The sequence below is a fragment of the Scyliorhinus canicula genome, chromosome 18, assembly GCF_902713615.1.
Source record: "Scyliorhinus canicula chromosome 18, sScyCan1.1, whole genome shotgun sequence".
Taxonomy (NCBI): domain Eukaryota; kingdom Metazoa; phylum Chordata; class Chondrichthyes; order Carcharhiniformes; family Scyliorhinidae; genus Scyliorhinus; species Scyliorhinus canicula.
The window spans coordinates 128,648,043-128,662,369 of NC_052163.1; the positions used below are offsets into that span (position 1 = coordinate 128,648,043).

The 14,327-nt window shown below is 44.7% G+C and overlaps 1 protein-coding gene across 1 annotated transcript in view; it reads right to left on the reverse strand.

Moving 5' to 3' along the window:
- Nucleotides 1-14,327, reverse strand: part of LOC119952951 (peptidyl-prolyl cis-trans isomerase FKBP7-like) — a 30,582-nt gene continuing 16,255 nt past the window's right edge. The window contains exon 2 of the mRNA XM_038776590.1: nt 1-779. Within this exon, the coding sequence (XP_038632518.1) occupies nt 258-779 (522 nt within the window). The 3' untranslated portion in view covers nt 1-257. The remainder of the gene's footprint in view (nt 780-14,327) is intronic.

Sequence of the window (14,327 nt, forward strand, 5' to 3'; positions counted from 1 at the left end):
TTTTTTTTTTTCATTTCAAAACATTTATTTGACTGGTCGTTGTACAATCCAATATTTTTTTTTTTAATAAACACGGGAATGATCCAGTTCCACAGTCTTTGACTATTAATCACAACTTATGTATCAAAAGGTCAACATTTTGGCAAAAATATTTTGTATTCTGAAATAACAAGGCAAGTATTAAAGTACTCAGTGGTTTCTGAAAACAAACTGCATTTTAGTTAGGTAGATATTAAACTATTTTAAGATAAAAAATGCTACAGCTCATCATGCTGAAAAACATTGTACTCTCTGGTAGAAATGTTACCATCTCCATCATGATCATTTTTTCGGAGTATATCCTCGAGGACACGATCTTTGTAACTAGGATCTTGCTTCCTAGAATCTTTCTTAAACTCCTCCTGTAAATATATCTTCAGCTCATCACGGGAAAGTTTACTATCACTGTCCAAATCAATGAGCTTGAAAGATTCCACACTCCGAGGTCCTCGTCTCACTGTATAGAGTTCAATTTCGAAAATCAGGGTTGAATTGGGCGGTATGTTTTCTTTGCCAATGACTCCATATCCGAGAGAAGGTGGTATTATTAACTTCCTTTTTTCTCCTTCACACATGCCAGTCATACCAATGTCTAATCCTTTTATCACTTGCCCAACACCAAGTATAAACCACTTAGGGTGGCCTTCATTGTCTGTATGACTGGAATAAGGGAACTGCCGGATCAGGGAACAATGGCCTCTTGCTTTGTCCTGGATCCGCAGGCTTCCAGTTGGTGTGGACTAAAGGGGTCAGGAGTGTCTACTCTCGTAGCGTGCGCTGTATGACACTTACGTGTTGGCGGCTGCTGACCAGGCCTCTCCTTCTCAAGGTCTTCTGCTGCAAAGGTGTTCTGCTGGGAGGGCCGGCTGGTCAAGAAGCATATGTACCATCTATAAGATGCACTGCAGTAACACTCCATGGTTCCTAATGCAGCACCTTCCAAACCCACGACCACTGCCATCTAGAAGGACAAGAGTATCAGATTCCTGGGAGCCCCACCACCTTGGAGGTTCCCCTCCAAGTTACTCAACACCTTGACTTGAGAATATATTGCCATTCCTTCACTGTCACTGGGGCAACATCCTAGAACTCACTCCCTAACAGCCCTGTGGGTGTACCTACACCTCAAGGACTGCAACGGTTCAAGAATGAAGCTCAATACCACCTTCTAATAATAATAATAATCTATATTATTGTCACAAGTAGGCTTATATTAACACTGCAATGAAGTTGAAAGGCACCTAGGGATGCAGGGCAGTTAGGGACGGGCAATAAATGCTGGTCTAACCAGCGACACCTACATCCTGTAAATGAAAATAATATGTATATATACATTATATATGTTTTCTCTTCTACCATGTTATTCTTTTAAAAAAAACTTGAGTACCCAATTTATTTTCCAATTAAGGGACAATTTCACGTGGCCAATCCGCCTACTGTGCACATCTTTGGGTTTTGAAGAAAGGGAACTGTAGTGACATGTATGGCCGACTGGTAGATAGGGACGACACCGTACTGGACGCAACAAGAAGGAAATGGGAGGACGACCTGGGGGTGGAGATGGGGTGGGGACTCTGGAGCAAAGCACTGCATAGGGTCAACTCCACCTCCACGTGCGCAAGGCTCAGCCTGACGCAACTAAAAGTGGTACATAGAGCCCACTTAACGAGAAACCGTATGAGTAGGTTCTTCCCGGAGGTGGAGGACAGATGTGAGCGGTGCCAAAGAGGCCCGGCCAACCACGCCCACATGTTCTGGTCTTGCCCCAGACTTGTGGAGTACTGGACAGCCTTCTTCGAGGTTATGCCCAAAGTGGTGGGAGTGAGGGTGGAGCCATGCCCGATAGTGGCGGTCTTCGGGGTTTCAGACCAGCCAGATCTATTCCTGGGGAGGAGGGCGGACGCCCTTGCCTTTGCCTCCCTGATCGCCCGCCGTAGAATCCTGTTTGGCTGGCGGTCAGCAGCACCACCCAGAGCTGCAGACTGGCTGTCCGACCTCTCGGAATCTCTCCAAATGGAGAAAATCAAATTCGCCATCCGAGGGTCGGACGACGGCTTCCACAGAACGTGGGAGCCATTCATGCAATTGTTCCGGGACCTGTTTGTGGCCAACGTACAAGAGGAAGAATAGTCGGGGGAAGGTAGCCGGCGGGGAGGGGGGGGGCTACGGGCTCGTTACGGGGGTTTGCTGGCTAGCTAAGGCCCAAAACCAAACTAAATAAATGCCAATAAACATGTTGGGGAATGTAAAATATGTATGCCGGCGAAAAGGGGGAGGCCACAGTTATTACTACGAAGATGCTCACCTGTAAATATATATGTTAATTTTTGCGTGTTCTTTTTTTTTCTCTCTCTCTAACAATTTGTAATTTGTTCAATATAAAACATGAAAACTGAATAAAAAACATTTATAAAAAAAAATCTTTGGGTTTTGGGGGTGAGACCCACACAGACACGGGAAGAATGTGCAAACTCCACACGGACAGTGACCCAGGATCTTCAGGTGAAAAGGTGTTCAGAGGGTGGAGATACACACAGAATTCATTTCAAAGTTATACACTCTGCCCTTGTTATTGTAACTTTCCATTTTAAATTCCTAGGCCCAGAATCACAATAGAAAGTGCCGATCTAAACATACTACACTGTTGTTGCACCATCCTGACACTCGGTGCTGTAGCACCTCCACTCATGGAACACTGTCACTACAGTATGGCAGGTTTCCATTAGCAGTGTGAACATAATAATTTGTGATGAGAAAAAAAGTTGACAGGAAATGCCTACAGATATAAGATTTTGAATTTATTGATAATTCAGTTTCACTGATCGGTTACTATCGTTTCGGTTTTGAATTGCACAGCCCGTGTTCTTTAAACTGCTACTGTGTTCTTTGAATTGTTCATGTAAAAAGGGCAAGATTCTTTTTTGGCTTGATTCTCTGATGCTCTTTATTATCCTGTATTGTAAAGTTTGCATTAAAGTATCAAAACCAGACTAATGTAAATTGTTCCCAGAGCTCAGACAAGAGAAATAGAATCCGTTCTGCCCAGCGAGGAAAGGCTTGCATTTCAGTGCACCTTACTCCTGAGATAACACGCCACAATTGAAATAATTTGCTTCGGTATAATTTTTAAACAGGCCATTTCCTAAGCTTCACCTCGTCACCCTGTCTCTAACTCTGGATTTGGTAAACGGTGACACCCTCGTCACTGCCAAGGATTGTTTACACCATACCCACCTGCGTTCCTCAATTGTTTGCTGCCCTAATCAGTGAAATACAACATATTGCACATTTGTCTATCACACATCCTCGATTCATTTTTTGATGCATCACAGCTTTATCAAGCAAATGCCCAAATCATTTATTTGAAAAAGAAGCTGAATGTTGGCATTACAGTAAAATCTTTACATACAACGAAATGGCAGGTTGGTGTAAGCTGATCATTAACCTGTCTTTACAGATGCTGACTTGACTGTCAATACTGTAAATATGAATGTGTCTTTGACAAAACAACCCTTACATTTATACAGCATCTTCTAATTTTACACAAAATGTGATAGCTCTTTTGGGTTCGGGAAGGTTAAAGCTAAATTCCACTTCCTTATACAATTGGAAATCATTCTTGCTCCTTTATCAATGCACCCACACATATGTGGCCACGTCCCATTAGATATTGGTTGGTGCTTTGAAGGGCTAACGAATGGGTGAATTTTCCCTCCTTACCCCCTCTCCCCATAACCCAATATGCTGAACTCGAAGCACTGCGCCCAACAGTAGCCAGGAGCACACCAAGCATTGATGGTCAGGGGTGGCTTTAAGAAATCCTCCTTCTGTTAGGCCAGCAGAATGTCAGCAAGCACTCAGAGAAGAAGACTGACATGATATCTGTGTGCTGAGAGATTGATGGTACTGCTGCACAGTCATGGTCACCTCTGTAACCCTGACTGGTGCAGCATGACAGCTGGACAGAAAAACACAGTCTGTATTTGTTTTATTTTACAATGCACTTGGGCTAGATCCAATTGGAACCAAGAAAATCTTTCCCTCGTGTTGCCGTGCATTCAGGCAGGCTATAAACCCAGCTTCACCCTGTCAGTGGGCAACAGTGTAACAGGAACAGAAAGAGAGAAACAGAGTTAATGACCAGAGTTCACAGCCCCCCCCCCCCCACAGGTTCCCGGTGGCGAGGGGCAGGTTAATAGGGTGATGAAAAGGGCATATGGGACACTAGCTTTTATCAATCGCGGCATAGATTACAAAAGCAGGGAGGTCACGTTGGAGCTGAATAGAACTTTGGTGAGGCCACAGCTGGAGCACTGTGTGCAATTCTGGTCGTCACATTATAGGAAGGATGTAATTGCACTTAGAAGATTCACCAGAATGTTGCCTGGGATGGAACATTTAAGTTATAAAGAGAGGTTGGGTAGGCTTGGGTTGTTTTCCTGGAGCAGAGGAGACTGAAGGATGACCTGATTGAGGTGTACAATATTCTGAGGGGCATGGACAGGGTGGTTAGGGAGCAGTTGTTACCCGAGGGAAGGGTCAGTTACGAGGGGACACAAGTTCAAAGTGAGGGGTGGGAGGTTTAGAACAAAGAACAAAGCAAATTACAGCACAGGAACAGGCCCTTCGGCCCTCCCAGCCTGCGCCGATCCAAATTCTTTATCTAAACCTGTTGCCTATTTTCCAAGGTCTACTTCTCTCTGTTCCCCACCCGTTCATATATCTGCCCAGATGTATCTTAAATGATGCTATCGTACCCGCCTCTACCACCTCCGCTGGCAAAGCATTCCATGCACCCACACCCTCTGCATAAAAATTTTTCCACGCACATCTCCCTTAAACTTTTCCCCTCTCACCTTGAAATCATGACCCCTTGTAATTGACACCCCCACTCTTGGAAAAAGCTTGTTGCTATCCACCCTGTCCATACTTCTCATAAGTTTGTAGACCTCAATCAGGTCTCCCCTCAACCTCCATCTTTCCAATGAAAACAATCCTAATCTACTCAACCTTTCTTCATAGCTAGCACCCTCCATATCAGGCAACATCCTGGTGAACCTCCTCTGCACCCTCTCTAAAGCAGCCACATCCTTCTGGTAATGTGGCGACCAGAACTGCACGCAGTATTCCAAATGTGGCCTAACCAAAGTCCAACACAACTGTAAAATGACTTGCCGACTCTTGTACTCAATACCCGTCCGATGAAGGCAAGCATGCTGTATGTCTTCTTGACCACTCTATCGACCTGCGTTGCCACCTTCAGGGTACAATGGACCTGAACTCCCAGATCTCTCTGTACATAAATTTTCCCCAGGAAAATTTAGGGGAGCACGGTAGCATGGTGGTTAGCATCAATGCTTCACAGCTCCAGGGTCCCAGGTTCGATTCCCGGCTGGGTCACTGTCTGTGCGGAGTCTGCACGTCCTACCCGTGTGTGCGTGGGTTTCCTACGGGTGCTCCGGTTTCCTCCCACAGTCCAAAGATGTGCGGGTTAGGTGGATTGGCCAGGCTAAATTGCCCTTAGTGTCCTAAAAAAAATAATGTTAATGGGGGTTGTTGGGTTACTGGTATAGGGTGGATACGTGGGCTTGAGTAGGGTGATCATTGCTCGGCACAACATTGAGGGCCGAAGGGCCTGTTCTGTGCTGTGCTGTACTGTACTGTTCTGACTCTTCCATTGACCGTATAGTCTGCTCTTGAGTTAGATCTTCCAAAATGCATCACCTCGCATTTGCCTGTATTGAACTCCATCTGCCATTTCTCTGCCCAACTCTCCAAACTATCTATATTTTGCTGTATTCTCTGACAGTCCGCCTCGCTATCTGCAACTTCACCAATCTTAGTATCATCTGCAAACTTGCTAATCAGACCACTTACACCTTCTTCCAGATCATTTATGTATATCACAAACAACAGTGGTCTGAGCACGGATCCCTGTGGAACACCACTAGTCACCTTTCTCCATTTTGAGACACTCCCTTCCACCACTACTCTCTGTCTCCTGTTGCCCAGCCAGTTCTTTATCCATCTAGCTAATCCATCCACACCCTGAACCCCATACGACTTCACTTTTTCCATCAACCTGCCATGGGAAACTTTATCAAATTCTTTACTGAAGTCCATGTATATGACATCTATAGCCCTTCCCTCATCAATTAACTTTGTCACTTCCTCAAAGAATTAGGGGGGATTTGAGGAAAACTCTTTTTACCCAGAGGGCGGTGACTGTCTGGAATGCGCTGCCTAGGAGGGTGGTAGAGGCGGGTTACCTCACATTGTTTTAAAAGTGCCTGGATGAGCACTTGGCTCGTCAGAACATTCAAGGTTATGGGCCAAGTGCTGGCAAGTGGGATGAGGTGGGCAGGTCAGGGCCTTTCATGGGTCGGTGCAGACTCGATGGGCTGAAGGGCGTCTTCTGCACTGTAGTATTCTGCGATTCTGATTCCGAGGGTTGCTTTCAACGGGAAAGCCCATTGACAATGGCGAGACCAGAAGATCCCGCCATCTGGCACATGGCAGGTTGGGCAGAAAATCCCGGCCAATGTTTCGAGTGAAGTATGACTCTCCTTCCCTGAAGGAGCGTCATATTCAACGTGAAACTAAATCCGTTTCTCTCTCCACAGATGCAGAGTGTTTTCAGCACTTTCTGATTTTATTTCAGATTTCCTGAATCTGCAGTGCTTTACTTTTATTTCAGTCTCATGTCACTGACAGATGACTATGTCTCACCGGCATTAATTAGTGTAGATCTATTAGTATGACGTGACTGCTTTTCAGCTCATTAATTTTAACTGAAGCATTTAATGCGTGTTATGTTTGATATTTCATTTAACAAATATTTTATCAAGGAATGGTGCCTTTGCCGAACCATCATTTATACTGTTAGTAAACACAGCCGGATGTGAAATTGCCAGCCTGTTTCTCTCCCCTTTTCTCATTTCCAACCAGCAAGTAGCTTTGTGAACACGGCTCAGAGACAGATTTGACGCAAATGTGATACCCAGTGTGTTAAAAATAGCACATTGAGGAATTTTAAGCCTGGTGTTCATAAATAAATTATTACTACTACGTCAGAATAAAACTGTTGACCTAAACATTACAACAGAGAAAATAAACCAATCCAAAACACTTTAGGGGCTTTGTCCATTTCAATATTTCCCAACCACTGTGAAATTCAAAGGGAGGAAATTTTACTTTCAACAAAAATAACCGTTTCCTCATTTTAACAAACAGTTATGAGGTTTTGTGCACAATATTTGTACTTGTGTTCGTACTTGTGTGATAGGGAAGTCCAGGCAGGGCATGGGATCGGTGATTACAACTAAAGCTACTTGGGCACCTGCAAGGACAAAGGGAAGTCCCAAGTAATTTTTATTACCTTTGTCCCATTTTCACATGTGACCAGCGTGTGACTCTTGGAAAGAGCACCCTACCCAAGGTCAACACCTCCACCCTATCCCCATAACCCAGTAACCCCACCCAACATTAAGGGCAATTTTGGACACTAAGGGCAATTTATCATGGCCAATCCACCTAACCTGCACATCTTTGGACTGTGGGAGGAAACCGGAGCACCCGGAGGAAACCCATGCAGACACAGGGAGGATGTGCAGACTCCGCACAGACAGTGACTCAAGCTGGAATCGAACCTGGAACCCTGGAGCTGTGAAGCAATTGTGCTATCCACAATGCTGCCATGCTGCCCCTAATGTAGATGACTCAACAGCATGGAAATCCAGCCACCTAGCAATCACCAAAGACACCAATATGGTGGGCAGGAAGAGTAAACGTATCTCATTACAAGCCAGATGTACACAAACCGTCATATTGGTAAAGGCAAAACATCTGGCTTTGTGTCCATCACTGAAACAAGAGTTAAGGCCCGAGTACTGTGTGCTCAGGAAAACCAGGTCTACATGTAGTTGAACAGATGTTTCATAGAGTGAGCAGTCAGGCCAGAACCAAGAAGATAAATTTTATTTAAGCATACTTACCTGAGCATATAATGGGAGGAGCAAGAATATTCCTCTCAACCCAATAATAATCATAATAATAATCTTTATTAGTGTCACAAGTAGGCTTACATTAACGCTGTAATGAAGTTACTGTGAAAAGCCCCTAGTCGCCACATTACGGCGCCTGTTCGGGTATACAGAGGAAGAATTCAGAATATTCAATTCACCTAACAGCACGTCTTTCGGGACCTGAGCCCCCGGAGGGAACCCACACAGACACAGAGAACATGCAGACTCCTCACAGACAGTGACTCAAGACGGGAATCGAATCCAGGTCCCTGGCGCTGTGAAGCAACAGTGCAAACCACTCTGCTACCGTGACGCCCACATTGAAAGAGCTTCTGCCAGCCACCACTTCACACACCCCTCCACCCACTCCCCAAACCCCTCCACCCTGCAAACACTGTCACTTTTATACCCCCTCTGATCACCATAGCTTTGCTTCACCCACTTAATCTGGGTCTTTGTCCTCCATAATCCTGGTCTCTGCACTTGCACAATCTCCCCTCCCTAGATCTGGTCTCTGTCTTGCATCTCAGTCACCATGACCATATTTCCCCCTTTTCCCCCTTCCTTTGATTACTTACTGTGATTCCCTGTCCATTCCTTTTGTTGAATGAATCCAAGTGAGGTGGTGAAGTACAAAATAAGCCTTTTCCTGATTGTAGATTTAATCACAGGATGCAGCATTACGGTGTCCTGCCTTCCGTCTACTGACCCAGTGTATAAGCGGACTTTCTTTATATCTGCTCTCAGTCCTTAATCAAACAATTCCTATCACCTGTATATCTTCAACAACATGATCAACCAATCATAAACATCCTTTCTCTGCTCGACCTCTTGGAAAAACACCACTGTTTTACACAAATACATGTTTTAGCTAATTAATCAAAAGAAAGCATAAGACATGAAATTATTTAGCACCTAGCATGTACCTCAGAAGCTCCCAAAAGCACTTTACAGCCAATGAACTACTTTTGAAGTGCAGGCATTACTGTAATGTAGGAAAGGTCATCATGTCATGTATATGTCAATTTATTTTCATTTGCAACTCTTCTAGTTTCTAATATGAATAAACAAAACCATGTAGAGATTATGGAAAAGGGGCTAGACACAGATCCTGGACATTAAAGCAGTAATGATTCTAACTGCCAATTTATCAGATGCTCTGATGGGCATCTTCACTAATTGTTTTACTTGTGGTGATGAGGCTAATCTGACACTAGAATCATCTCACGCCCGCCAACTCACCACTGAAATGGATTAATTCCTAATGCAACTGCAGTACAACCACTGACCCCAAAATAATCGATTAGCCTCAGTATCTCAATAAAGTTCAAATGTGCAGCATGTGACCAAAAGGCGGGGGGGGGGGGGGGGGGGTGGAGGGGAGGGCAGCAGGAGAATATTTTAAGAAAAGTCATTGTTAAGTTAGCATGTGTGAAACACAGCCTCCATATTTTTCTGGAACTCATTACCAAAATATAAACATGAGAGTAATGATGTCACATGGGCTTTAATTTTATATATATTTTTTACACATTTAGCAATGACTTTCTCAGAAACTCTGGTCCCACCATTTTAAGAAACAAAAGAAAGGTCGATCCAAGGGAATCTATCATTGATCCTGGATTTACTCTGCAGCATCCAGGGAACAGCATTTCAGAGGCGATAAGGAGAAGTTGCTGCAATTGCACACCTCCTCACATCTTTGTAAAGTTGGACAAGGTTGGAGGATGATTTGAGATGTTTATATGTATCTGTTAAATCGAATGCTTGACTAAGTGCTGATGATGTGGAGATGCCGGCGTTGGACTGGGGTGAGCACAGTAAGAAGTCTTACAACACCAGGTTAAAGTCCAACAGGTTTGATTCAAACACGAGCTTTCGGAGCGCAGCTCCTTCCTCACCTCCGAAAGCTCGTGTTTGAATCAAACCTGTTGGACTTTAACCTGGTGTTGTAAGACTTCTTACTGGACTAAGTGCTTAGCAGTATCACCCGCTCGGTCCCTTATACCCAGTCATAATGTACCGGTAAGGAAAATATGCATTTGTGGGTGAAACATTGAGGTTGACTACTAATGAGAGTATAGCATGTCATGGTGATAAAGGAGGGTCAACTGTCATGTCGAGTATAAGCAAAAACATGAGCCTGAATTTTCTGAGCAGCCATGATGAGGACATTTCTGCCATGCTCAAAGATTCTAACGACTCGATGCTGCGCGCATTTCTTTCGGGATCTTCCTAGATGTCTAAGAAATGCGCAGTTCAGGGTCCCTCAAGGAGCTCCGTCGGAGCAGAGTAGCGTCAGGGGAAGGGAGGACCCAGTCGCTTTATATGGCACGGTCTAGTCTTTGAATATTAGTAAATGGGTACTGAATGGGTGAGTGGATGACTGGGTGGGTAACTGAATGAGTAGGTAGGTGAGTGGGTAGGGTGGTTAGATGGGTGAGGTGGTAGGTTTATAAGTGGGTAGCCACGTTGGAGGGTAGTCGGGTCAGATTGGGGGGTTCGTTTGGATGGTTGTGGGGTGGGTTGGAGGGTAGTTAGGTTGGAGGAGGGTTGGCCAGGTGGATGGGGGAGGTAGTTGAGTTGGAAATATTTAGGTTGGGTGGGTAGTCAGGTGAGGGGGTTATCAGGTCGGTCGGAGTGGTCAGGGGGTAGTTGGATTTGAGAGGCCTGTCGGGCTACCAGTGGGTAGTTAGATCAGAGGGGTTACATAGAACATAGAACAGTACAGCACAGAACAGGCCCTTCAGCCCACGATATTGTGCTGACCATTTATCCTAATCTAAGATCAACCTAACCTACACCCCTTCAATTTACTGCTGTCCATGTGCCTGTCTAAGAGTCGCTTAAATGTCCCCAATGACTCTGACTGCACCAGTTGTTAGGTGGTTTGTGATTGTCAGGTGGTGGGGGAGTAAATCAGATCAGGAGGGTTGTCAGGTGGCCGGGGGGGAGTCAGAATGGTGGGGGGAGGGTGCAGTTGTCAGATATTCGGCAGCAGTGGTTGGGCCTGGGGGTTGTAGGGTTGGATGGGGGAGTCAGAATGGTGGGGGGATGGGGGGGGGGGGCGAGAGAGGTGGTGTGGTTGTCAGATATTCGGCAGCAGTGGGTGGCTCTGGGGGTTGTAGGGTTGGATGGGGGAGTCAGGTATTCGGTCAGGTTGGGGGTTGTAGTCAGGTTCGGGGATAGTCAGGGATTTGGGGGGGGGGTGTGATTGGGGGGGTTTATCAAATGTGTAGTTATCCAGCTGTTAGACCAGGTTTTAATCTGTCCAACAATTCCTGGATAACTATCGAGGTACCAGGCAACTGACCAAAGTCTGCAACTCTAGCTCAGAATCAGAGACTTTGCAGACGGTCATGGGGACAGCAGAATTTTCCATCAGAAGTTTAAACCTTTGGGCAATTCTCACATAGGTCCGTGTGTTAGGTCATCCATTGAGTCCCAACGTGAATCTTCGGTCCCATGTCCGTTCTCCAGTGATCCGGAAAATGGAAGATTTGGCTCATGATTTTTGGATGGCTGACAATCCGGCCAAATCTCATTAATTGGTGAAAGTAGAATATCAATGGAAAAGACTCTTCTGAGTTTAAAGAATGTTTCAAACTTAACTAGTTGGTGGGCTTGGCATCAGTGGGAAAGATACGATAGATAATTATGTAAAGGTAAAGTCATTGATACCCATGTCTTAGAGGATGTCTTTTACTTTGTATCAGTTGGAGTTCAGCACTCTTGCTTCTGAATCACAAAGTTCTGGGTTCAAATCCCACCCCAGATCAAGGCTGACACATCAATGCAGGATTGAGAGTGTACTGCACAGGTGAAGGTTCTGGGCAGGAGTTTCCAACCATTCCCATCGGCTGGTCGAAGGTCCCACTGACGGAGACCCACCCACCTTGGGTTTCACGGTGATGGAGTGGGCAAACAACAGGAAACCCCTTTGACAGCGGTGAGACGGCAAAGTCCTCCTGCCGGCCAATGGTCGCAAAACGCTCTGCGGAGGAGCAGGGCGAAAATCTGGCCCACTGTCTTCGGGTTGAGATGTTCAACAGGGAGCTGGCTTCCCACTCAAAGGGAAGTAAAAGATTCTTTCAAAGAAAGGGGATTTACCCCTGGTGTCCCAGTCAATATTAATCCCTCGGTTAACACACTGAAAACAAATCCTGTTCATTATCACATTGCTGTTAGGAGCTTGCTGTGGGAAAATTGGCTGCCACATTTCCAACAGTACATTTCAAAATTACTTAATTGGTTGTAAAAAAAATTGAGATATCCAATAGTTATGAAAAGCATTATATAAATACACGTCTTTTTGTTTTATTTCATCTCAATCCTGTCTTGTAATAGCAATGTTGCATTACATTTCTGGGAGCCAGCCCATTGAGCAGGTCCAGGTGAAAGATCCATGGCAATAAAAAGAATAACATTTGTTATATGTGGAATTCTGACTCCCTCCCATTGTACTCCCTCTTCCAATAAAGACAAATAACGCTGGGGTCCCAAACAGACTCGCCTAAACATCAAGGCTGGGGTTTCCTGGATTGCACTGATTCAGAAGTAACATAAAACTTACATTCTCAGAGCCTCTTGTCTCTGTTGCTCCTCCTCCATCACAGCGAGGATATTCCCATTGGGAAGCTATTCCAGAAGTTTATTCCTTCTGAATGAGGGGACTGGTTCCGAATCTTTTGGGTACATTGGGGCTAATGCCATTTTCATCAAATGTACAGAGTCTCAGTACCAACACTTTCTTATTAAAAATCATGAATAAAACTACCATCAATTTCCAAAAATCTCAGTTGCGACCACGTTAAGTTTTTGGCTACATTTTTTAGCCTGAGTCCAGGCTAGCATAGTATGCAGAGTAATGCAATGCGAGGTTAGTGGGGGCAATGCTATGTGAATGAGCCATAGTGGGTTTGGGGAAATCCATCCCAGAAATGGGGAACTGAACATGGAAATTCATGTGGCATGATGTTCCATAAACCCGATTTTCCTGAATTACAGGTTAATATTCTCAAAGATAAAACAGCCCAGATGTACATCCTTATGCCGTTGTTACGCTCAAACATTCCACAAAATATCCAGCCTGCATGTCAGCAGCACGCAGCTTGTCACTCACCACCCTGACTTGGAAATATCGCCTTTCCTTCACTGTCGCTGGGACAACATCCTGGAACTCCCTCCCTAACAGCACAGTGGGTGTACCTATGCCTCAAGGACGGCAGCGGTTCAAGAAGGCAACTCACCACCACCTTCTGAAGGGTAACTAGGGGTGGGCAAGAAATGCTGGCCTAACCAGCGACGCCCACATCCCGTAAATGCATTTTTTAAAAAGCGTGCCCACCTCAGCCCAAGCCTGGCCGCACCCAATATGACTCACATTCCCTTTCCACTAGACCAGTGATCAGGATTTGGATTTTTTCCCAGTTGGTGACCATGATTGAGATCAGTTAAATCAGCAAAATGTCGAACCTGTGCCATTAGGGGAACAACAAATGTAATGTTCTGTTCTCCCTCTTTCAAGACAGATTACAGAAAATAATTTATTATGTTCCAGCTGTTTAATATCCTCGAGTCAATTCAGTAAGGGTACAATTTAAAGAACAATGATTATCCCACAGTTACCATTTGCCATGAGTCACTTCTTCTGTAAAGTTCCATATATGGATAGGCATGCACTCAACATCATTTACATTACAATTATTCTATACATTGTTCTTTGTTCCATGATGGCCCTCTCTGCTGTTCTAGTTGTTACGAGTCCAAGAAGGGGAATCTGTAAAAAACATAATTGCTTACCTCTGAGTGGCCAGGAAGACACAGAACCTGAAATGACATGGAGTGACCATTGTTGGAAAGCACTCAGTGATTTCATACAGAATTCCTAATGTAAACAGATTAATGCACCTGTTACAGTAAAGAGAGGGACTGTCACCTGAGAGTGCTCAATATTCAAACGCTCATAATGTGTAATTTGGAGGCCAAAAACCTCCTTCATATCAGGAAGAATTAAGTCCATCCCTCAGTCAAAAAGCAAGAGTGTAAACGGAATGTGTGTGAGGAGGAAGAGAGAAATAAACGGATTTCAGAAATGTGACTGCTCACGTGACAGCAAAGTGGATCATTTGGAGTTCTAGTGAATGTTTGTAACTTAATAACTGGATGATAATGCATATAGTTTTTTTTTTAAATCATGTAACAAATGGCCTCCTCAGTGTTTATAAAGTGGCATCAGTTAGACCACAAATGTGGTTCGGAAAG